The sequence below is a fragment of the Trachypithecus francoisi genome, unplaced genomic scaffold, assembly GCF_009764315.1.
Source record: "Trachypithecus francoisi isolate TF-2019V2 unplaced genomic scaffold, Tfra_2.0 Lachesis_group11, whole genome shotgun sequence".
Taxonomy (NCBI): domain Eukaryota; kingdom Metazoa; phylum Chordata; class Mammalia; order Primates; family Cercopithecidae; genus Trachypithecus; species Trachypithecus francoisi.
In genome coordinates, this window is record NW_022681456.1 from 31557565 (window position 1) to 31582273 (window position 24709).

The window sequence follows — 24709 nt, forward strand, 5'->3', positions numbered from 1 at the left end:
TGGTCTCGAACTCCTGGCCTCAAGTGATCCGTTCGCCTCGGCCTCCCAAAATGCTGGGATTACAGGTGTGAGCCACTGCGCCCAGCCGCAATTTTCGATCATAAACATTTACAACTTAAAAACTGGAAGACACCAGGCCTCAAGTGTACTCGCAGCCCGCCCGGGCGGCTAAAGCACCCTGGCGATTTGGGCGCGCAAACGCATCATGGGGGCGGAGCCTCGCCATCCAGTTCACGCCTGCGCTCTGCGTCCAGCCAATCAGCGACGTGTCCGGATGAGGCGAGACGCGCTTTTTTCCTGTGCGAATCCGAGCTTGCCTCAGAAGCGCCGCGGAGAAGGGGCCGCCTGAGGTGAAGCGCGTGTGTGGAGGAGTTGTGGAGGACGCCTGTCGACGACCGGTAACTGGGCCTCGGCCAGTGCGGTTTGTTTCAGGTGTGAGCAGGGGAGGCGTCTATCTTAGGTGTCCAGGCCAGAGGCTGCCCTTGACCAGTGAGGTAAATCTCACCTCCTGGTGTTGCCTGGGGCCTCTGACGAGCAAACGGAGGCCGCGAACCTCACTGGGGAGAGGGGCGGGCGGTTGGAAAGCCGGCGGGCTGGGCTGGGGCTGGGCCCCATCGCTACTCCCTGGGACCCCTGACAGCAGGGACGCGGCGGGGCCAGGCAGGGCCCTACCTCGCTCGGCGCGTGTCTCCCTCCTGCCTGCTCCACACCGAGGGCGCCTTTCGTGGTTCCTTGATATTATTTGTTGTCGAAATCTTTTGCCGACGTTCACTTTCCGAGACCTAAATTGCGGGACGTTTTTATTGTGTATTTGTCTTGATTATTATGAGCTTATTTCTGGCATCCTCATGACGTGTCCCGCCAGCAACTATCATTTCCCCGTGTGACTGAGCGGCCTGCTAGAGTTGCCCAGATTTAGCCAGAATCTGGCAGAGGCGCTCCCAAAATTCGCATCTCCCAGGCCTCAGGGGCCACCTCTCCAGCACAGCTTGCTTGGCGTCAGGGCGGACGCTGCCATTCCCTCATCGATTGATTGAGACGGAGTCTCGCCCTGTCACCCAGGCTGGAGTGCAGTGGGGCGATCTCGGCTCACTGCAACCTCCGCCTCCCGGGTTGAAGCGATTCTCCTGCCTCAGCCTCCCGAGTAGCTAGGATTACGGGCACCTGCCACCAAGCCCGGCTAATTCTGTATTTTTAGTAGAGATGGGGTTTCACCATGTTGGCCAGGCTGGTCTCGAACTCCTGACCTCAAGTGATCCACCCACCTTGGCCTCCCAAAGTGATGGGATTACAGGCATGAGCCATTGCGCCCGGCCTTTTTGTTGTTGTTGTTGTTTTGAGACGAAGTTTCACTCTTGTCACCCAGGCTGGAGTGCAGTGGCGCGATCTAGGCTCACTGTAACCTCTGTCTCCCGGGTTCAAGCGATTCTCCCGCCTCAGCCTCCTGAGCAGCTGGGATACAGGCATGCGCCACCATGCCCGGTTAATTTTGTATTTTTTTTTTTCAGTAGAGACGGGGTTTCACCATGTTGGCCAGGCTGGTCTTGAACTCCTGACCTCAGGTGATCTGCCTGCCTCAACCTTCCAAAGTGCTGGGATTTCAGGCGTGAACTACCATGCTTGGCCTATTTAGTTTTTAACAAATGTCATTATCAAGATTCTTAACTTTTGGCCCCCCAAATAAATGAGGAAACTGTTAAAATTGTATTCAACAATCCTTGTTCGATATTTCCTTTGATATTTAAACGTTTACCAGTGTATTAAAATGATGCCTTTGGATTCAGAAGGTTCAAGAAATTTGTTTTTTAAAGTCAGGAAGCATCTAAATATGGTGTCCTCCGGAAAAAAGTATTCCAGGAAATCTGGGAAGCCGTCCATGGAAGATCAGTTGACGAGAGCCTATGACTTTGAGACTGAAGATAAGAAAGATCTGAGTGGTTCAGAGGAAGATGTTATTGAAGGTGCAGTACATCTCATGTTGGGCAGTGATGTCCTTCAGTTAATTTGTTTGGAACCCATTAAAGACTATCATACAACTCAGTTTGTAAAGGATTTTCAGGTATAGTCTTTCATCCCCCGGTATTTGTGATTTCAGAACCTGCTGACACGGATGGCCAGCTGTACTTTCTGTCTCTCATTTGATCCTTTTTTTTTTTTTTTTTTTTTTTTTTTTTTGAGACGGAGTCTCGCTCTAGCCCGGGCTGGAGTGCAGTGGCCGGATCTCGGCTTGCAAGCTCCACCTCCCGGGTTTACGCCATTCTCCTGCCTCAGCCTCCGGAGTAGCTGGGACTACAGGCGCCCATCACCTCGCCCGGCTAGTTTTTTGTATTTGTTAGTAGAGACGGGGTTTCACCGTGTTAGCCAGGATGGTCTCGATCTCCTGACCTCGTGATCCGCCCGTCTCGGCCTCCCAAAGTGCTGGGATTACAGGCTTGAGCCACCGCGCCCGGCCTCATTTGATCCTTATATTGCAGTATCGGAGTTACAGAAGCTTATTCGGCAACTCTTGCTTTTACAGTTATTTCCAAAATATCTGATATATAGTATGTGGCTTACTGTGACATTAACCCAGGCAGACTTGAAAAATTATTCCTATAAAATGGTCCTGAATCCTGATTTAATTTCATCTAACCTGCAGATAATACTGCGTTTGTATGCCTGCTTTGAAACTGTATGTTGGCAAAAAGCCTAAAAATCCCCAAATGAAGATGTTTCATTAAAATTTACCAAAATAGCCTACTCAGTTTCAAAAGTTTTTTTTTTTTTTTTTAATTGTCAACACAGGGAAGACTGCAGTCATTGAGAAACGTAGGAAGAAAAGGTCTTCTGCAGGAGTAGTTGAAGATATGGGGTAACGTTCAAAATAATTTTTGTTTCTTAGATAAAGCACTTCAAGAAAAGTTGCTAACAAATAATATATGTACAATACTTGGCATCTGGTATTTCTTCCAAAACAAACATGGTATTTTGTGGATCTTCAAAAGTGTTTAAAATGTAATTTCTTTCCAGGGGTGAAGTACAGAATATGCTGGAAGGAGTTGGAGGTATGTTTTAGGAGATACTTGTATTTAAAGAAAATTGTTTTAAGCCATATAATTTGTATAATAGCAAATGTTAATAATGGACTATAAGACTGTTATTTAATGCTTTGTTCTCACATAGAAGATTCTGTGTAAGTCTTTGTGATTGAGCATCATAGATTTTCATAGTTAATCTTTTCCATGATATTAAGAGTGAGATGCTTTTATTTTATACATATGTGTATTTAATGGATATGGAATTTTAGAAGAAAAATAGAAAAAGTCTTTACCCTTCTTTGTATTCACAGACTAAGTGATACACACATACACATACATACATATATTTGTATATAAGTTTTTCATTTTCTCAGTTTAGTTATTTTCTGACTTTTCCTGTGTTCTTTTCTTTAGGGAGGACAGTGTAAATTAAGCCTCTAAAATAACTCTTTTTACAGTAATAAACTGTAGTTGATACTAAAGACAGTTTTGCTAGTGAGAGTTTTATAATTAGGTTCAAAAATTCTCAAGTTTTAAATAATATATGAAGTATCAGTAATATGAGCTTTGTTAGGGATTAGTTATCTTAAAAAAAAGTTAATATTTAGCTCCTCTAAATGGATTATTCACACATTCAAATCTTTTTTGAAAGCTTTGCCCTGTCCAGTGGTGAAAAAGTGCTTGTTTTATACATTTATTATAGATAATATTGAAAGTATAAAATATTTATGTAATAGTGCAGCTCCAGCATGATTACTGAAAGATGCCTATTTACAATAGATCCATATAAAGGCTTATGTTTAGCAAAGCATTCTTTGAAGTAGTAAACATTTTATGAAATGCAGTTCTTATGGGTAAAAATGCCCAATAAAGAGCTCCACAAAAGCATTTAAAACTGATCTTACCTATTTCTCATTGAAAAATAAAGTGATCTTGACTTAATTTATCTAGAAATTTACTTAAACTCAGATTTTTTCTGTCCTTGGTCTTTGTCTCTTTTAGTAAAAAATGTATTTAAAAGTATCACTGATGGCCAGGCACAGGGGCTCACACCTATAATTCCAGCACTTTGGAAGGCCAAGGCAGGAGGATTGCTTGAGGCCAGGAATTCGAGACCAGCTTGGTCAACATAGTGAGACCCCCATGTCTTTTTTTAAAAAATATATATATATACATATATGTATATATATAAAATTGATTATATTTAAAATAGTTTTCTTCTTTATTTTTATCCTTTTTGGATTCTGTATTTTAACAGAGTACTTTTACATATTTTCTATAATGAGTTCTAACAATAATTCATTGAAATGTGTTCTTTTAATTGGGGTGTATTTTATACATTTAGAAAAATTTAGCCTTAAAAATTTTTTTTTATTTTATTTTTGAGACGGAGTCTCACTCTGTCCCCAGGCTGGAGTGCAGTGGTGCAATCTCAGCTCACTGCAACCTCTGCCTCCCAGGTTCAAGCGATTCTCCTGCCTCAGCCTGCGGACTAGTTGTGACTACAGGCGTGCGCCACCACACCCAGCTAATTTTTGTATTTTTAGTAGAGACAGGATCTCACCATGTTGGCCAGGATAGTCTCGATCTTTTGACCTCGTGATCCGCCCGTCTCGGACTCCCAAAGTGCTGGGAGTAACAGGTGTGAGCCACTGCGCCTGGCCTAAATTTAGTCTTTATTAACAGTGTTTTCTCATGGGGAAATTTGAAGTCTGTCCTTTACACATTGTTTTGTTTATTAGCTCTTTTTTATTGTTCCTAAGTTAAAAAATTATCTCCAGTTAGGAAAATCAGAATTTGGGTGCAAGTAACAGAAAGTTTTCTCAGAAAAAAAAGTAAGCAAATAATTCTGCATTTTGAAATTATGCATATTTCTAAATTTATGTTTAAATGTCTTTCCAATATTGCTGAACCAACCTTACCCATATTTACTTGAATATGTGGGAACAAAATACTTTTTTCAACATTAAATTTTAATGAATTATTATTTTCAATCTAGTTGACATTAACAAGGCTCTTCTTGCCAAGAGAAAGAGACTAGAAATGTATACAAAGGCTTCTCTCAAAACTAGTAACCAGAAAATCGAACATGTTTGGAAAACACAACAAGATCAAAGGTAAGGTGGTTGTTTTTTTTAGAGCCACATTTCTTAGTATTTACTGGTGTAAATTACTTATGAAAAATACTATTCTAGGCTGGGCATGGTGGCTTATGCCGGTAATCCCAGCACTTTGGGAGGCCAAGGTGGGCAGATCACTTGAGGTCAGGAGTTACGAGACCAGCCTGGCCAACATAGTGAAACCTCATCTCTACTAAAAATACAAAAGTTAACCAGGCGTGCTTGCTTGAACCCAGAAGGCAGAGGTTACAGTGAGCCAAGATCGTGACACTGCACTGTAGCCTGGGCAACAGAGTGAGACTCTGTCAAAAAAAAAAAAGAAAAGAAAAATACTATTCTAGTTACTGGGGTTTCTAGTGAAAATGTATTTGGCTTGATTTTTCTCTGAGTATGATAGTCCTGTAGCCCTATAACCTCACTCCTTCATAGAATTGACATTATTTCCTAAAAAAAAAGAATAACGATCACTTTTTTCCTTTTAGGTAACAAGTGAGGTTATAAAAGTAATTTCTTTTGTGGTTGTTGTTTTATGAAATGGGGGTCTCATTATGTTGCCCAGGCTGGTCTTGAACTCCTAGGCTCAAGCGATCCTCACACCCCAGCCTGCCAAAGTGCTGGGATTATAGGCCTGAGCCACCATGCCTAGCCTAAAAGTAATTTATATTCATTCTAGAAATACACTAGTTGAATAAAAGATTTAAAACCGCTAGTCTTAATGATGGTGAATTATGTTCAACAATGTAGAAAAACACCAATCTTATATCATATATAATTTGTATGTTTTAGCTGACTTAAGTCTTCTTTTGCATAAAATCTTTGTTAAGCCAAAATAGGAAAAAAATTAAGTGAACTATTTCTATTTAGAAATCTTATAGGATAAATACAATCACCTTATTTAATCTATTTATTATATCGGAACCTATATTCAATAGAAAAAAATGAAAAACTGCTTAGAGATAAGATGAATTTATTTTTGAAAATTTATATATATAATAAAACGTCCTTAGTTTTCAAGAGCTAAAGCTTGTGACAGGGCTTTTCTTCTGTTAGTTTGTTAGAAAAAAAAATACTTCTGGAATCAGTGTAAATCATAATTTTACTTTTTGGTTTCCCATCAGAAGACTTAAGCTGCAGGTATTTCCTTTTCTTATATAGTATAAATATGTCAACTCAGTTTTGTTTTAAATTCTTTTTATATTGGTATGAAATATGACAAGAATTCATCATTATGTTTTACAGGCAGAAGCTTAACCAAGAATATTCTCAGCAGTTTCTGACTTTGTTTCAGCAGTGGGATTTAGATATGCAGAAAGCTGAGGAACAAGAAGAAAAAATACTTGTTGGTATCATGATTAGGTTTATAATTAATCTGTTATAACTAAGTCTCAAGTAGGAATGGAGAACCTAGCCTTTTCCTGTGACCAATGGAACTGAGCCAGGTTTCATTAACCATTGCTGGCCATGTGTTTTAGTCCTGCTGAACTGTAAACCACAGACATATAGGCACTTACCATACTCATAAAAGGCATTGGTCTTTGCTTTTTATATTGTTTGGGATTCTTGCATTTCCAAGTGACAGAAATTTGTCAAAGTGCAAAGGAAGGATTATTGGTTTATATAAAAGAAGTCGGGGCAGTTTAGCTTCAGGCATAGCCAGATAGGAACAGGGAAGGGGGTTGCTCATGTAGTGTCGTCTGGGTTCTGTCATCAGTTCTCAGTAAGGTGTCTCAATGTAGTAGCAAGATAGTTTTTACAGTCCTAGGCTTATTAGAAATTTAGTAACCCCAGTGGACTGAGAAAATCTTTCTCAATAGCTCTGGCAAAAAATTCCTCTGGGAAAATATGACTGATGTAGTTTGGATCATTTGCCCATTCTTGAACCAATCATTGTATAGTTAGCCCTCTGTACGTAAGGGCTCCACATCTGTATTCAACCAATCGTGGACGAAAAATATTTGGAAGAGGCTGGGCGCAGTGATTCATGCCTGTAATTCCAGGATTTTGGGAGGCCAAGGTGGGTGGATCACCTGAGTTCAGGAGTTTGACACCAGCCTGACCAATATGGTGAAAACCCATCTCTACTCAAAATACAAAAATTAGCCAGGCTGTGGTGGCGCGTGCCTATAATCCAAGTTACTCAGGAGGCTGAGGCGGGAGAATGACTTGAACCTAGGAGGCGGAGGTTGCAGTGAGCCAAGATCGTGCCACTGCATGCCAGCCTGGGTGACGGGGAGACCCTTTCTTAAAAAAAAAAGGAAGAAAACAAAAAAAGGTACAAATTAGAAAAATAATCCAGTGTTACAACTGTATAGCATTTACATTGTGTTAGGCGTTATAAGAGATCTAGAAATGATTTAAAGTATGTGGAAGGATGTGCATTTGTTATATGCAAATATGATGCCATTTTGTATCAGGAACTCGAGCATCTGCACATTTTGGTCTCCTGAAGGGTTGGGTGTCCTGGAACTGGTCCCCCAGGATACCTAGGGATGTCTGTAGTCAGAACATTGTTGACTTTTAATGGCCAGACTTGTGTTAACCTGCAAGTGAGGATATTGGGGGTAGGGATGACAGTGTAAAATAGATAGGATGGATTTGTGGTGCTGATAGATTATTGAGCTGTAGTACTAAAGAGAGTAAGTTAGAATGGTAAAGAAGTAGTGGTTAAATACTAGGATATATAGAGGGACAGTATGTGTAATGGTTAGAGCCTGGATGCCAGCAGCAATACTGTTTGGGATCAAATTCTTGTTTGAGCAATTGTAGCTGTAAAACCATGGACAGATTATGCCTCAGTTTACTCATCTATGAAAGGGGAATGAGTATCTATCTCTTAGTTTACCATTATTAATACTGTGTAGTGGTTAGTTATTGGTAATGACAAAATCTAGGGTGGGAGTATGTAAGTCAATGGCTAAAGCAGGGTGGAGGCCAAAATCATTGAGAAACAGGTGACGGAATGGAAAACCATTATTATTGGAAGGATCATCTGTGTGGACATAGAAATCACCAAGAATTAAGACATCTTGATTATTGTTAAAATTTCCCATTCAGCAACTGGTAGGATTAATGTATTGTTACATATTAGTGGTGAACGTAAATTATCTAAACGTGGTCATAATAGTTGTTAAAACTAAATTTTAAAAGAATTGATTTTTAACACATTCTTTTAATGTAAAATTATTTTTTCTAAATTTAAAATTTTACCCAAATTGTTATTCAGTTTTTTTCTATTTGTAGAATATGTTTCGACAGCAACAAAAGATTCTTCAACAATCTAGAATTGTTCAGAGCCAGAGACTGAAAACAATTAGACAGTTATATGAGCAGTTCATAAAGGTTTGTTGTATGTGGTAACACAATACATTGTTATAAAACATAATATATTTATGGAAGTAGAAGATAATTATTTTCTTTCTAAGTTTATGGGAAAAAAACATTTTAGACTTTAACTACTTTTCCATTTTGAATTCATTGTTTCTGATTTAAGTGATAAATGTATTTTTACTTGAGTATTCAAATGGTTTTGTTGGGATTATTCAAGACAGGAAATGGTAAATTGGGAATTTTACTTAGAAATGTACTTATCATGCATAAAATCCATACTTTAATAACACTTTAGTCATAGTTCTCTGTTTAACTGAAAATAGAGTCTACACTAATCATTTTTAGGTTGTATTTTACTTGTTTTTGTTTCCCCAGTGTTTGTTAAACAGAAAGTACCCAAATTACTGAATTCTCTTGTTTTCAAATGTATAATATAAGTATTTTATGGCACATTTGCTTTTATAATGATTACAGTGACCTCAAATGAATCCAACATAAAATAATAGATATAATAGACATCTGAGGATTAAAAGTCTGTGGATTGATAATTATCTGCTGACACATACATATTAGCAAATTGTGCCTGTACCCCTCTTATTCAGGCAGAAATATACCTTTTAGTAACTCTTCATAGAAGCTCAATGGAATCTTGCATATACTTTTTTTCAGTGGTGGTTCCTTTAGATACTCTTGTGCAAATATATGTTAAAATAACATTAAAGGAATTGGGACGCTCTGAGTAAACTAGTAAAATTGTTTTAAAATAAATATTTCAGAAATAACTTAAAAATAATATATATGGCCAAGCACAGTGGCTCACACTTTGGGAGGCCAAGGCAGGAGATCACTTGAGCCCAGGAATTCAAGACCAGCCTGAGCAACATGACAAAACCCCATCTCTATTAAGAACAAACAAACAAAAATAGCTGGGCATGGTGGCACTCACCTGTAGTCCCAGCTACTGGGGAGGCTGAGGTGGGAGGATCACTTGAGCCCTTGAGGCAAAGGTTGCAGTGAACTGAAATCATACTACCATACTCCAGCCTGGGCAAAAGAGTAAGACCCTGCCTCAAAAAAAAAAAAAAAAAAAAATTATACATGCACACACACACACATTATTTTAAAAAGTATTTCCAAGTGGAAAACTTGGTGTTCTAATGCTCCGAGAACCATTTGGTAATTTGTGTGAAGGTTTGATAAAGTACTAGATGAAGATTTCTTCCAAATGTTATCACTAAATGTTACTGTTTAGGATAGGAACTATAGTATAACCTTTGATTCCTCCATCTCATCTTTCTCTGTCACATCCAGTTATTACTAGCTCTGTAATTTTTACTTCTGCAGTGGTTCTTTCTTTTAATGCCCACTGCTACTACCCTAGTTTAGGACCTCATTATTATTTGCTTGTACCATTAAAATTCTTAACTGATTTCTCTGTTCTCCAATCTATCCTTCCTAGATCTGTCATATTATCTTTTAAAAATCTCTCTCTTCCCTCTTGAAAAACTGTCAGTAGCCTCCCATTCTAAATTCTTAGGTATTCAAGATTCCTCTACGACATGACCCTCTTTGTAAGCTTCATTTACTACATTTGTCCATTACCCCACCCCTCCACATAACTGCTTTCTCTCAACTCACTATGTACTTCCATGCTTCGCTTATGCCCTTCCCCTAGAATATTTTTTACTCCTTTTTCTTTATCTATTGAAATCTTAGTGTTTTGCCCACTAAATTGGAATTAATCCCCATTTTCCACTATATCGCCATAGCAAGTTGTGCTTCCATTCCTATTACAAAATTTTTGTTTTGTTTCTACATGTTTTTCTCATTGCCATCAGGAAGCAATCATGTATTATTATTTTTAAATTTCTCCACAGTGCTTAATACAGCACCTTTTACATAGTAGGCACTAGATTAACTATTTGTTGAATGAATAATAAAGATGTAAGACATAATTTTTATTTTTCATAACATGAAAGAGGTTGTACTATAGATTATTTTATTCCCTCTAGTGAATTCATGGCACACTATTAGTCATAAGTAGATTATTACTTGATATTTGGAAAGCTTAATAGAAATGGTGTTTACTGATATGGGACTTCCAGTCTTTTTTATCTTGACCTTAACAGTTCAGGAAACCAATTTTGGGTAAAGTATACTACATTGTACTTCCTATAACATTTTATTCATGTCTGATATTTTTTTCTTTTATAGTAGGTATTTTGGTATTCATGTATTACTTAGAATATTTTTATTTCAAATAATGAGCATTTGAATATTTAAAAGTTACTACTTTTGAAAATTAATTGTACAAGTTTAGAACCTGAGATGAAAAGTGGTGCTTTGTAACTTAACTAGTTTTTTGTGTTCTTAGAGTATGGAAGAGTTGGAGAAGAATCATGATAATCTACTTACTGGTGCACAAAATGAATTTAAAAAAGAAATGGCTATGTTGCAAAAAAAAATTATGATGGAAACTGTAAGTGATCATACTGAAATTGAAAAAATAAGGATTAATATAAGCAATGAAATATTTTATTTGCTGAAATAGGTATAACACTTAACTAAAAATTAAACAAATGTTTAATATCTCCTTCCATGAAACAGCAGCAGCAAGAGATAGCAAGTGTTCGGAAGTCTCTTCAATCCATGTTATTCTGATGACTCTTTGAAGAAAGAACTTGAACCTAAGTAATATGATACAATTATAACGTTAGCTAAGAAGCATATTGTAAGTCTTTAGAGTAGTTTAATTGTAACATCTTTAATCATAAACCTGTTTCATTGTAAGACCTCCCTTTCTGTTAAGTCAAATCTAAATAGTTATATGAGTTAGCAACTATTCCTAAAGAATATGTATTAAGCTTTCAGCTCTTTAGTAATGATAGGGAATTTTTCTCTCTAACACTGTCAATTAAATAAAGACGATTTAAGTTTAGGTTTGGCTTCATTGTATGTGTATCAGTCCCAAAAGGTAGAAACTGCAGGTTATATTCTTTAAGGAAAAAACGGAATACAAAATCTATTTTACATGTACATCCTTTTCTATAATACTTAAGTTATACAACCAATTCTAATGACAATAAGATGCATTTAAATTTGTGTTCTGGAATAAATTGTTAAAATCATTAACCTCTGAGCATTAAATCACTAGCAATAGAACAATATATAAATATCAGTTTTAATACATGGGTTTGTGAATATGTCATTGCCACAAAGACATTAAAATGTCACTTAATTGGGCTTGGTCTGCAATTAAGAGCACATCATTAACACTCCTAATTACTTATGGTTTATATATATCACATCTGTGTTTATTTATTTTTTGAGATGGAGTCTCACTCTGTCACCCTGGCTGGAGTGTGGTGGTACAATCTTAGCTCACGGCAACCTCTGCCTCCCAGGTTCAAGCAATTCTGCCTCAGCTTCCCAAGGGACTACAGGCACTTGCCACCACGCCCAGCTTATTTTTGTATTTTTAGTAGAGACGGGGTTTCGCCATGTTGGCCAGGCTGGTCTCGAACTCCTGACTTAAAATGATCTGGCCGCCTCGACCTCCCAAAGTGCTGGGATTACAGGTGTGAGCCACCATGCCTGGCCTCCTGCTTTTCCATGTTTTAACTTCTAATTTTTGCCTCTATAACTCACCCTTATCTTAGTTATAAGGTTTTCCAAGTTTTAAAAAAACAGGTGCCTACAGATAAACTTTTTCTAATTGTGACAACCTACTTGTACAGGAAGAAACTAGTCTTCCACCATTAATGAATATTTGACATTACTTCCTAAATTTTTGAACTTTGTAAAGGATTTTCCTTTTAAGTCAACATATATATTGGAATATAAATTGTAAGTACTATTCATACTCGTAAGAAAGTCCTTATTTGGGAAGTTTTACCAATAGTTAGAGGCAAAATAAATACTGTAGTGTTTGCTGTGTACTTAATTCCCATATGTTTTTTTGCTTTTAAGGAATATCATCTTTTACTGTTTTCATCAATATACCTTTTTCTTGCCTAAAACAGATGTAGTACATAAATTACTCCTTTATTTTTTGATTACTTCATCATATGGCATACGGTCTACTGAACTATTATATAAAATTAAAAATAGGGTCAGATAGGAATCTGAAGATTTGGATCCCCAGAGACCTTTGTGATGTTCTAGTACTATTCACAATGAGTAATCCAAATACATTTAAATTAGAGGGGAAAGATAAGAATCAGTACCTAATGTACTTAGTGGTTGAATAACTTTTACTTATTTTGTCCCTTATCACCTCAAATGAGTCAGTGTATACTTGAAGTAACTTTTATATTCTAAAAGGAAGTTTTTTTTACCACGTTTTTCTAAGTTACTAATTTTCTTACATGTCAACTGACTTTAGCTACTATTTCATTTTTCATGAAAGGGAATATTTAACATCCACTTTTCGGTGACAGTGAAATTTTAACTTAAAATATCAAGGAACAAGTTACCTTCAGTGTAAAGATTCGTATGTTTTTCTGAACTGGTACAACAAATTCCTTTTATTAAATATACATTTTATTAAAAAATTCCTGTAGCCCTTTTAAATTCTAGTATACTAAAAGCAAGTATTTTCTTTTATGACATACTAATTAACATGCCTCTTTTGAAAAATGATTAGTATAAAACATTTCTTAGAACATCACTTGACTCAGTAATTACAATATTATAAGCCATGCACCTAAGCAGTATTGAGCTCACTTTTCAGTTTTTGGCAATCAAAGTAAGCAGCCTCAAGATGGCTAAAATCCTTTATGTTCTGGATATTTATGTAATCCTTTGGTGGTGAAAACCCTGTGTCTGATACGTCTCAGAGACAAACTGCTACTTAGAATTACAGGGGTTCACTTTGTTGTCCTCAGGATTGACGTTTCTTTTTTTAGTCTTGTTTCTAATTAATATATAGACTATTCAGAGAACATCTGTGATAAAAAATGATAATACACACAATGGGGGCGTCATAACTGAAATAGACACAATGAAATCTACAGGGTTTATGTTTTATATTCAAATATAACCTTATTTATGGTATACTAGCCTCCTGCACAGGGGGGATTTCCTTCACTCAGATTCCCCTAACTTCATCTCCTCTTTTCCTTGGGCTATTAGTCAGTCAATATGCTTGTGAACCTGTTCAGGTGCTTGATGACATGTAGTCTTGAATATATTTAGATGAAGGTGTCTTGAAATTTGCAGGCACAAAGCACTAAAGTATATCACCATATCAAATGAAGAAATCACCTTTAGAAGCAAAAAAGAAAATATAAAATGAATTATGATGTATCTTTTCTCAAGTAGCACTATTCTGTTTCTCCCCCAAATATCAAACCTTAACCTAAAATTCTTCACCAAAAATACTTTTGTTTTTTTTTTTGAGATGGAGTCTCGCTCTGTCACCCAGGCTGGAGTGCAGTGGCATGATCTCGGCTCACTACAACCTCCACCTCCCAGGTCCAAGCAATTCTCCTGCCTCAGCCTCCCAAGTAGCTGGGATTACAGGCGCCCACCACCATGCCCAGCTAATTTTGTGTATTTTTAGTAGAGATGGGGTTTCACCATGTTGGCCAGGCTGGTCTCGAACTCCTGACTTCAGGTGATCCACCCGCCTCAGCCTCCTAAAGTGCTGGGATTACAGGCGTGAGCCACCACGCCCGGCAAATACTACATTTTAAAGCACTTTAATACATTTCAAATTTGGACCTCACTGTAGTCCTCTGGAAAATGCAGGTTATTTCACAGTTATAGACACTGAGGCTCAGAGGTAAAAAACGACTAAAATACAGAAGCTAGAAAGTAACAGAACCCAAGTCTCCTGATTCCACATTGTTTCAACTTCCTGCTGTGCCATGAAGCAGCAAATGAACTAATTCCATCATAAACATTTCTGTTTCTTTGAGGTTAGTTGTAAGAAGGTAAAAGGTCTAAAAAAGATACCATACTTGAGGCATATACAAAATTATGTTTACAAATTTAAAGATGGCCTCTATTTAGAAACTGCCCAGAGTCTACAGTCAAATGCTTCTCTTCAGAAAATGAAACCCAGGAGAAAAAGGAGCCTTACAGCTCTGCCCTTGGAGAGGGAATTCTCACCCATGAGGGAAAAATCTCTACCATTTACGTTAAAAGCGTACTTGAAAAGCACCATGTTTACCTCCACATTGTGGGTGTGGCTTTTTTTTTTTTTTTTTGTCATCCACATAGTGTTTTAAATAAAAACTGAATTTGACTTCCTCAGTTTACCAGTCTCCATCACAAGTATAAACCAAGCCAATTACTTGTTACAAAAGATGATTGATTTTTTTAACACCTGATATTTTAATTCAACAATTCCACGGCCGGGCGCGGTGGCTCAAGCCTGTAATCCCAGCACTTTGGGAGGCCGAGACGGGCGGATCACGAGGTCAGGAGATCGAGACCATCCTGGCTAATACGGTGAAACCCTGTCTCTACTTAAAAATACAAAAAAAAAAACTAGCCGGGCGACGAGGCGGGCGCCTGTAGTCCCAGCTACTCAGGAGGCTGAGGCAGGAGAATGGCGTAAACCCGGGAGGCGGAGCTTGCAGTGAGCTGAGATCCGGCCACTGCACTCCAGCCTGGGTGGCAGAGCAAGACTCCGTCTCAAAAAAAAAAAAAAAAAAAAAAAAAAACAATTCCACTTGGTAATACATACCTAAGTTCACTGAAAGAAAACTTACATTGACTTTTCAGATATTTTGATTAATTAACCCCTATTTTTAAAACTGGATTGTTTTGGAGCCCTAAAAATATTTATAGTGGATACCAAATTAAAGGACATTATTCTGATTTTTAAACATTTTTAAAAAATTTTTGTCTGAAAACATTCATTGTCCACCTCAAAGAATCAAGTACATCTCATTGCCACCATAGGAAGAATGGAAGACTTCTGAATGGACTATGAATGAATATTACGTTATTACTCCAGAAAAAGCATACTACACAACCTAGTAAAGGATCATCAGATGTATTCCTGTAATCCATGCACAGAATTGATACAGATTTTTTTAAATATCCAGATCTAACAAATACGGTGAGATTATTTGAATTATCAAAAGATTCACTGCAGGGTTTTGGCGAGTTTTGTTTTGGTGTACTTCAGTATATTTATATATCACTATGAATTTGGTGACGACCAGTGGGTCCAGAGATAGAAATACAACAAAACTATATCTCAATAGAAAAAAATGCAATAATGCTCCATTTATCCAATTTTGTAATTGAAGTGTTACCAATATTGATTTTCTTTTCCTTAAATGGCTAACATGTCTCTCTCAAGCACTATATTCTGTATTTTATAATTATTTTGAATAGAAATTAATATCTATGACATCCACATCCTTTCCTTAAGCAGGATATAATCAAAGAAAATTTAATTTAATTGATGACCGAGTCATCATTAATACAAATTATGCACTATCCTCAAGGACCATACACATATAAAGGGTTCCTTACATCTAGCATAAAATGGTCTGAGAATCCTGTACTTAGTAGCACTGTCTATTCTGTTTTGTTTCTTCAATATTAGCTGACAATTCTCAATACAATAAAGTGCCCACCTTTGCTAGTACTAACCCCATCTAATTTTCCTGTTACTTGCTGTAAACTGGGAATAAAGTCCTTTGGGCAGAGTAAAGTGGTTTTTGGCATCTTTGTACTGGTATTTTGGGGAAGAAAAATATAGTTATTTTTAGGTACACAGTTGTGTTTCCAAGAATCTAGGTTGTTGGAAACCTGGCCTATAGATATGTGGCCATTTCTATACACAATATAAAATTATTCACAGCTAAGAAGTAATTTCAAATACTCAGAAACATTTATTGTATATATTGTATAGAGTAAATCTTTTTTTTTTTTCTTTTTTTTTTGAGACAGAGTCTCGCTCTGTCACCCAGGCTGGAGTGCAGTGGCATGATCTTGGCTCACTGCAACCTCTGCTTCGCAGGTTCAAGTGATTGGCCTGCCTCAGCCTCCTGAGTAGCTGGGATTACAGGGATGCACCACCGCACCCAGACAATTTTTTGTATTTTTTGGTACAGACAGAGTTTTACCATGTTGGCCAGGTTGGTCTCAAACTCCTGACCTCAAATGATCCGTACACCTCAGCCTCCCAAAATGCTGGGATTACAGGCGTGAGTCACCATGCCCGGCCTAGACTACATCTTGAGGCTACTGATATCTCACTGAAATAGCTCTTAAGCATGGTTAAAAAATAAATAAAATGGAGAAAAATACTTACCATTGCTATCCATAGAACAACATATTCGTCTATAAAATTATTAAAGTACTGGTCTAAAAACAAAAGACCTGGCCCCAAAAAGACAGTGTCTTGAAGATACAGTTCACTTTTGGTCATGTGAGCTATCTATAAAAAAAGAAACAAAATAATTTTACTATTAAGTTTTAAATGTGTTAGCTTTTAAGACAATTAATTACAACTTTAATTCAGTATTAAAACAGACCATTTAATCTCACATTTGATATAAAAATCCTATTTATACCTTCTCAAATTCACGATTGGGTAGCTTATTAAAGTTTCCAATGTTAAAATTTCTTGATATCAGAAAACTAAATGACAACTACAGCTAAACAATTTAACTGAATATAATATAACTCCTATCACAGTTTGCTTGGAGCACAAATATTATGATTTTGACACTACAAAAGAAAACCTATACATTTTATGAAATTTCCAGCTTTGTGTTAGAGGACTAAGTATATTATTTATATCATAAATCATAAAAATTTCTTACCACTAATTTTTGTGAGACTTTAGCAAAGACACATCCAAACATTAGGGTATAAAGACAAGGATGCTTTTCAAACACATCAGTTGCTGACTTTTTATAGATCATTATTGCCAGTATAATAATTAGTCCTATGTGGAGTCCAGGTGACAAGACACTGGTGCCCTAAGAGATAAAGCAGAAAATCAGTATTGTACTTTAACACTGCATTTATTACAATGTAGACATTTTCTGACCATCTATTTTGTGCAAGACCCCTAAAGAACAGTGTGATGTAGTGTATGGCCTACAGGAGTATACAAACCTGAGTTGTGCTTTTCAAGCTTTCACAGAACCTGAGGGTGACAGAGACATAATACAGTGCTACAGATGTCTGATTCCAGTTCGATATTTACACACATTTTAAACTGGCTAAAAATTAATGCAGTTTATTCTATGTCAACTTTTACTATGTTGAAGGCCATCCACATGTGGATTGCCAAATTAACATATTTTTGCGGAGATACTGAAATAGAGCTTATTCTGCCAATTCTACAAAACATCACTGATGAAGAAGAGTAAGAATAGTTTAGTTCTATCCAGGTTTCCTTCTTTTTTCCTATTTTCTTTTCTTTTATTTTTTTTCTAATTTTTTTGTGTTTTTAGTAGAGACAGGGTTTCCCCATGTTGCCCAAGCCAGTCTCGAACTCGGGCTCAAGCGATCCTCCCAGCCTCAGCTTCTCAGAGTGCTGGGATTATAGGTGTGAGCCACTGCACCCAGCTTATCCTGGTTTCTTTCTACACCAACATCCCCACCTCCTGTTTTTTTTTTTTTCATTCAGACTGCAAATGTTCTTTTATGTAAAATTGTAAAATCCAGACCTTACATTTTTATCTGTGTGAATTAGTATCCTCTCGGCACTACTTATCCTAAACAAAATATTGAAATAAGTTTGGTATTGAGGTTATTAAATCTATAACCAATTTAAATGGGTTTACAAGAATAGCTTTACTCTTGTTTATTAAGTTTACATGTTTTAAGTTCGAACTTACTATAAAATTACAGTAATACTATATTATAAAATTACATATATGACACTGTATAGTAATAAATTATACAAATCTAATAGCACTTTATATTATGATTCTTAAATCTCATTCAAGAAAAAAAATCTGCTCCTAAAAAAGTTGGAAAAATACCAGTTTAAATATTTGAAACCAGCCACTTCCTAACTTGTGTTGAAGTCATCCATCAAACATCTAACAGTTTTTTTTATGAAAAAAATTTTTTTTTGAGATGGAGTCTAGCTCTGTCACCCAGGCTGGAGAGCAGTGGCATGATCTTGTCTTACTGCAACCTCCGCCTCCCAGGTTCAATCAGTTCTCCTGCCTCAGCCTCCCGAGTAGCTGGGATTACAGGCATCCGCCACTAAGCCCAGCTAATTTTTGTATTTTTAGTAGAGACGGGGTTTCACTGTGTTGGCCAGACTGGCCTAGAACTCCTGACCTCATTATCTGCCTGCCTCAGCCTCCCAAAGTGCTGGGATTATAAGCGTGAGCCATCGCACCCAGCCGAAAATATTCTTTAGAGTAGACAATGATCATTACTAAATCTTGTTTTCTTCAATGGAACTTAATGTTCCAGCTAATGTTCTATGTTATCATCCACAGTCAAGCAACATGTATTCCTAAGCACAGTACTATACTGAGATCAACTGACAAAACACCTCAAAAACTGACAACTTTTCCAAATATATCAGAACTTATATTTCTAGATGAATTGTATACTTTGCTTTTGAATTATGTATATAGTGTATTCATAAACATTGATAATTTATCAATTATGAGGATCCCTTTGAAATTGTCTCGAAAGTCTATTTACGAGTCTTGAAAGAGACTTTTTTTTTTTTTTTTACTAAAAATGCTATATCTAATGCCACATCTAATGTTTAATACTATTATTAGACCTTGCTCCAAATGACTTTAAGGATAGACATTTTGAACTATACAACAAAAGAAATTAAAGTAAATATGCTATAGTTTAAAGCAATCCTAAAAAGGCATTCTTTTTTTTTTTTTTCTTTTGAAACAGAGTCTCGCTCTGTCACCCAGGCTGGAGTGCAGTGGCACTGTCTCAGTTAACTGCAACTGCCGCCTCCTGGTTCAAGCAATTCTCCTGCCTTAGCCTCCCAAGTAGTTAGTTGGATTTACAAAAGCATGGGCCACCATGCCCAGCTAATTTTTTTGTATTTTTGGTAGAGACAGGGTTACACCATGTTGGCCAGGCTGGTCTCGAACTCCTGACCTCAAGTGATCCACCTGCCTCGGCCTCCCAAATTGCTAGGATTACAGGCATGAGCCACTGTGCCCAGCCCTAAAAAAGGCATTCTAACAATGTTTTGGTATAAGATGGTATCACTGGACTAAGTATTTGTCGTCTTCTGTTCAACTACCTTGAAAATGACAGTAGGCTTTTTAAAAACATAGGTGTTATATTTGTTTAAAAAGTTTGCAGGAATTCCAACTCTTGCCCACTTAAAATTACTGAAGTTTTAAAAAACAAGTATGAAAACATACAAAAGCATTATATTTAATACTTGCATGAGCAAGGTGTAAAGAACACAAGCACAAAGTATACCCACTTAAGAATTAAGGCTAAAATTTTACCTTTTGAAATATTAGTTCTTTTAAATATATTTCAGCGAAATTTCAATAAAATTTACTTGATGAGTAATAAATTGCCCCATACGTGAAACCATTGACCTCTGGCCACTTTCCTGCCTTCAATCAGGAACTCATACATTCCCTACCATTCCTTCTCTCCCCTACCTCCTCTCCCCTATTAGTTCAACGCAAAAAATGCAGGAAAACAAATGGCAACGCTTAATTATGTGCAGCAGTGAAACTAGATGTCAGAAAAGTCTATGCAGAGCAAGCCTGTAGAAAGAGGAAAGTATCAGTTTAAACTGTTTTTAAAATGCTTTTGTACTATGTGCCTAAAATGAATTATTTAAGATACTTAGTTTCCTTCCCCATTCTTGAACTTTGGCATATTTTAATCTTTTTATAGCTGGTGATAGGAAAATTTATCATAAAATTGATACTGAATGATGAAATTAATGCCTTACTGCTATAGTGGATCCATTCTTGCCAACACCACCATGGAGGATAACATGGAAATAATTTGAACAGGAAAATATTACTCCACCTAGAAATCCAAGAACTGGAAGGATCTTCAATTTTATTTCTAGAATGGGAATCTTTAGGGGTAGAAGAAAGAAACAATTAAGACAACAGAATGTTGGTTTTTTATTAAATAATAAAGAAACAATGATAAGCCCTATACAATAAGCTGTCCTTTTTCTTGTGATCAAACCTTAACTTCTGGAATATAGTCCAAAGTAATAACTTAAAAACTTTTTTTATTTAACTTTTTTTTTAGTTTTTAAATTTTTATTTTTTTTTTTAGAGTAGTCAAGTGCAGTAGTGAGGGGGGAAAAGAGAAAAACAAGGTGTATGACCTGTAACTGACTGTGAGCAATCAACTGAGATAACTACCATTGGACCAGCCTAAAGTGACTTTTTTTTGAAAATGCTTTCTTCATAAGTGAAAAATGAATCCACCAAACCAGCTTAGTCTGTTTACATAACTATGATTAAATGTTTAATGTCATAAGCTTTCATCTGACTTAAACATGAAAAAGGATAGTTCACTTGAATTTAGTAGCTTCTAAAAAGTAGCATCACAGGAAAGGGAGGCACCATGATTTGCATCATAAATGTAACAAATATCATGATGTGTATGCAAGCAAAAAATCTGTGTAGTTAATATCCAGGATTAAATCTCTAGCAATATATTTACCTGTTGGTCAACTGCTGTTCAAGAAAACTTCCAAAGGCAGCAAAGGATTTAAAAAACAGTAACAATGAATTGCCAGAAGCTATAGGCTACTATGTTTAGAAAATAGACTGAAATAATGTACCAAAATTTGTGGAAACTACAGGTTAATAATTAAATTTAGAAAACCTGAATCAAAAGTAAGTATTCTTGTTGGTAAGAATAAGCAGGTATGTTTTCTTCCTATGATATCGCCAAAACATTGAGTGAAACAATTTTAAGATTCAATTCCAGATTTAAGACAACCACACCTGACTTAATAACTAGAGTTGTCTAACTGCTTCTAGGTCTACGTTTACCTTCTTTTTTATTTTTTATTTTTTTGAGACGGAGTCTCCTGTCGCCCAGGGCTGGAGTACAATGGCGCGATCTTGGCTCACTGCAACCTCTGCCTCCCAGGTTCAAGTGATTCTCCTGCCTCAGCCTCCCGAGTAGCTGGGATTACAGGTGCCCACCACCACACCTGGCTAATTTTTGTATTTTTAGCAGAGACAGGGTTTTGCCATGTTGGCCAGGCTGGTCTTTAACTCCCGACCTCAGGTGATCCACCCGTACATTTACCTTCTTACAGGCACAACCTGAACAGTTACTATAAAAAACACATAGCATCCCTCTGTTATCTTGTATGGGCCTATAGTAGTGTATCCTTGATTCTATTTACTCTTACATGATGAGAGGGAATATGAATGTACTGGGGAATGTACCACTACTATTTAAAAACACGCCCAAAGTCTATTTCGGAGCCTACTGACAAATGATAATTGGCAATTCTGACACTAAATGCTACAGGGAATTTTTTTGTTTGTTTGTTTGTTTGTTTGTTTTAAGAGATAGGGTCTTGCTCTGTCACTCAGGCAGGAGTGTAGTTAGTGGCATGATCACGGCTCACTGCAGCCTTGACTCCTGGGTTCAACGACCCTCCCGCCTCAGCCTCCTGAGTAGTTGGGACTACAGGTGTATGCCACCATGCCTGGCTAAAATTTTAAAGAATTTTTATAGAGGCAAGGTTTTGCTAAGTTGCCCAGGCTGGTCTTGAACTCCTGGCCTCATACCGTGTTTTTAATGGACTTAATTTTTTTAGAGCGGTTTTAGGTTTGCAACAAAATTTGAATGGAAAAGTATATAGCCACTCCTTCTGCCAACAACATCCTACACCAGAGTGGTACATTTGTTACAACTGGTGAACCTACATTGACACATCATTATCACCCAAAGTTCATAGTTTACATGAGAGTTCAATCTTGGCGTTGTACATTCTATGTGCTATGACAAATGTATAATGACATGTAGCCACCATTTAGTATCATGCAAAATAGTTTTATTGCCCTAAAAATTCTCTGTGCTTCACCTATTCATCCCTTCCTCCTCCAACCCATGGTAACTTCTGATCCTTTTACTGTCTCCATAATTTTGCCTTTTTAAAGAATGTCATATAGTTGGAATCACACAATATGCAGCCTTTTCAGATTGGCTTCTTTCTCTTAGTAATAAACATTTAAGGTTCCTCCATAACTTCTTGGAACTCCATAAGTTCCTCGCATAACTTCTTTTCATGGCTTGATAGCTCAGTTCTTTTTGGCATTAGTGTATCCAACTAAGATGAAGGACATCTTAGTTGCTTTCAATTTTTTTTTTTTTTTTTTTTTTTTTTTTTTGAGGTGGAGTCTCGCTCTGTTGCCCGGGCTGGAGTGCAGTGGCCAGATCTCAGCTCACTGCAAGCTCCGCCTTCCGGGTTCACGCCATTCTCCTGCCTCAGCCTCCCGAGTAGCTGGGACTACAGGCGCCCGCCATCTCGCCCGGCTAGTTTTTTGTATTTTTTTAGTAGAGACGGGGTTTCACCGTGTTAGCCAGGATGGTCTCGATCTGCTGACCTCGTGATCCGCTTGTCTCGGCCTCCCAAAGTGCTGGGATTACAGGCTTGAGCCACCGCGCCCGGCCTGCTTTCAAATTTTGGCAATTATGAATAAAGCTGCTATAAACATTTGTGTACACGTTTTTGTGTGGACATAAGTTTTCAAATCATTTAGTTAAATAACAAGGGGTGCAACTGCTGATCATGTAGTAAAACTATGTTTAGTCTTGTATCACTTACTATTTTTACTAGATATATAGCTTAGTGATTACATACAGTCTGGAATCAGTTTTGTTTAATTCCAAGCTCCAGTACTTCTCATGTGGCCTTGGACAAATTATTTAATCACCCTAAGACTTATTTATAAAGCATAATAATAATCATATCAATTTTCATAGGATTATTCGGAGGGGCAGATAAAACTGATGGCAAATGTTTAGGAACATAAGTATTGAATGACTATTAGTTGTTGACTATTGATATCCTTATTATTATTCTTAACACTATGAGCAGAAAGTGTGAGTCAGTTAGACAGTATGGTGGACTTAGGTTGTGCTAACAGGATAATTGTTTCTTCAGAAATGTTCTTTTGCAAAAAAGCTTCAATTTATGACAGTGGCTTCCTAAGAGCCAACTTTTATGAAAATACTGAGGTCACCAAGCAGGCAGAAAATAAAAACATTCCTTAGTATGGGAATCTTCACCTCAAAGTAGATTATAAAAATGCAAATTAACTACTTTCCTAATATTGAGTGACAAGTTTTAAATGTAAAATATTTTACTGGACTTATTTTTAAAATATTTATTTTATTTCACCCTGGAAAAAGTTATTCCAATGTGTGTTTTTTGTTGTTTTTGTTTTATTTAGTATTAGGGAAATGAGGTTGTTTTCTTCTATGTGGCAACATATTCATACATAGGAGGAAATGCCGTAAGGTATATAGGATAATACACATTATAAAATGAAGAAAAAAAGTTAAGAAATGGAACAAATATTAAATACACCAATAAAAAAAGAAAAAAATAAATACAATGCCAAGGATTTTTGAAGAAAATTAACAATGCAATACTTTTTCCTAAAAATTTGAAAAGTACTTAAATATAAATTTAAATATTCAGATTTACCGTATAGTCCCACATTGTTGCTCCTCCAAATGCAGACAATACAAAGACAATCACTAAAGCTATCTGAATTTCAGTTACATCCACTCTAAAGAGGAAGGACAAAAATAGATAAGGTGTTTGTAAATAAAATTTCTGAATATGGAGGTTAATCACGTATTAAATAGCAAAGATGTAAAAATCTCTGTAGGCTTAGTTTATTTTTACCTTTACTTCCATTATTGAATTATCAGCTGACTACACTGTTAAGTTAAAAAGGTTACAGAACAACATGTGCTCACACAGAGTTAACAGTATAAGGAGAGGGAAGATATATGTATACCATATATCAAATTGCTAATAGTTATCACTGAAGTTATGAAGACTTTTATTTTCTAATTTAGGTACTCCTGTAAAGTCTGAAGTTTTTTTTACAACGATTACCCACTACTTGTGTACATAGAAAAAATTATAATAAAAACAACCATATGATTTAAGGCAAATTTAAACACTCCCAGGTCAGTTTCACTTAAAAAGTAGGGAAAATCCCAATAGTCTTCTTTATTGAGGTACTAATCGTCACTGTAGTTTTTTTAGTTTCCAAAGGCATTTTCCCCCTAATAAATATG

General features: G+C 36.6%; 2 protein-coding genes across 10 annotated transcripts in view; one reads left to right on the forward strand and one right to left on the reverse strand.

Annotated features, from left to right (window-relative positions):
- SYCP3 (synaptonemal complex protein 3) lies at positions 1 to 11402 on the forward strand. 7 transcript variants are annotated; one of them, XM_033220896.1, is made up of 9 exons: positions 3 to 432; positions 1812 to 1961; positions 2785 to 2851; positions 3010 to 3044; positions 5017 to 5134; positions 6377 to 6476; positions 8378 to 8476; positions 10839 to 10943; positions 11072 to 11402. In XM_033220896.1, exons 2-9 carry the CDS (start codon positions 1829 to 1831, stop codon positions 11123 to 11125), a joined length of 711 nt encoding a protein of 236 aa, XP_033076787.1. In that variant the 5' UTR covers positions 3 to 432; positions 1812 to 1828; the 3' UTR covers positions 11126 to 11402. The 7 variants fall into 7 exon arrangements, with proteins under 7 accessions (XP_033076782.1, XP_033076783.1, XP_033076785.1 ...); XM_033220897.1 differs by having other exon boundaries at positions 1816 to 1961; XM_033220891.1 differs by having other exon boundaries at positions 1 to 489; positions 10839 to 11402.
- Positions 10169 to 24709, reverse strand: part of CHPT1 (choline phosphotransferase 1) — a 32339-nt gene continuing 17798 nt past the window's right edge. Inside the window, exons 4-9 of one of the 3 annotated variants that reach the window (XM_033220888.1) lie at positions 24105 to 24189; positions 20358 to 20489; positions 17257 to 17415; positions 16743 to 16868; positions 13619 to 13729; positions 10978 to 11151 (exon numbers count right to left, since the gene is read on the reverse strand). In XM_033220888.1, coding sequence (XP_033076779.1) covers positions 11107 to 11151; positions 13619 to 13729; positions 16743 to 16868; positions 17257 to 17415; positions 20358 to 20489; positions 24105 to 24189 — 658 coding nt within the window. In that variant the 3' untranslated portion in view covers positions 10978 to 11106. Of the gene's footprint in view, positions 11152 to 13526; positions 13730 to 16742; positions 16869 to 17256; positions 17416 to 20357; positions 20490 to 24104; positions 24190 to 24709 lie in introns of all 3 variants that reach the window. The other 2 variants (XR_004439650.1, XM_033220889.1) reach the window with 2 other exon arrangements.

Coding starts and splice junctions, on each gene's coding strand:
- SYCP3 (XM_033220891.1), top strand. CDS start 1,829: ATGGTGTCCTCCGGAAAAAAGTATTCCAGGAAATCTGGGAAGCCGTCC. Junction 5,135..6,376: donor AAAACACAACAAGATCAAAG/GTAAGGTGGTTG, acceptor TATGTTTTACAG/GCAGAAGCTTAACCAAGAAT. Junction 8,477..10,838: donor TATATGAGCAGTTCATAAAG/GTTTGTTGTATG, acceptor TTGTGTTCTTAG/AGTATGGAAGAGTTGGAGAA.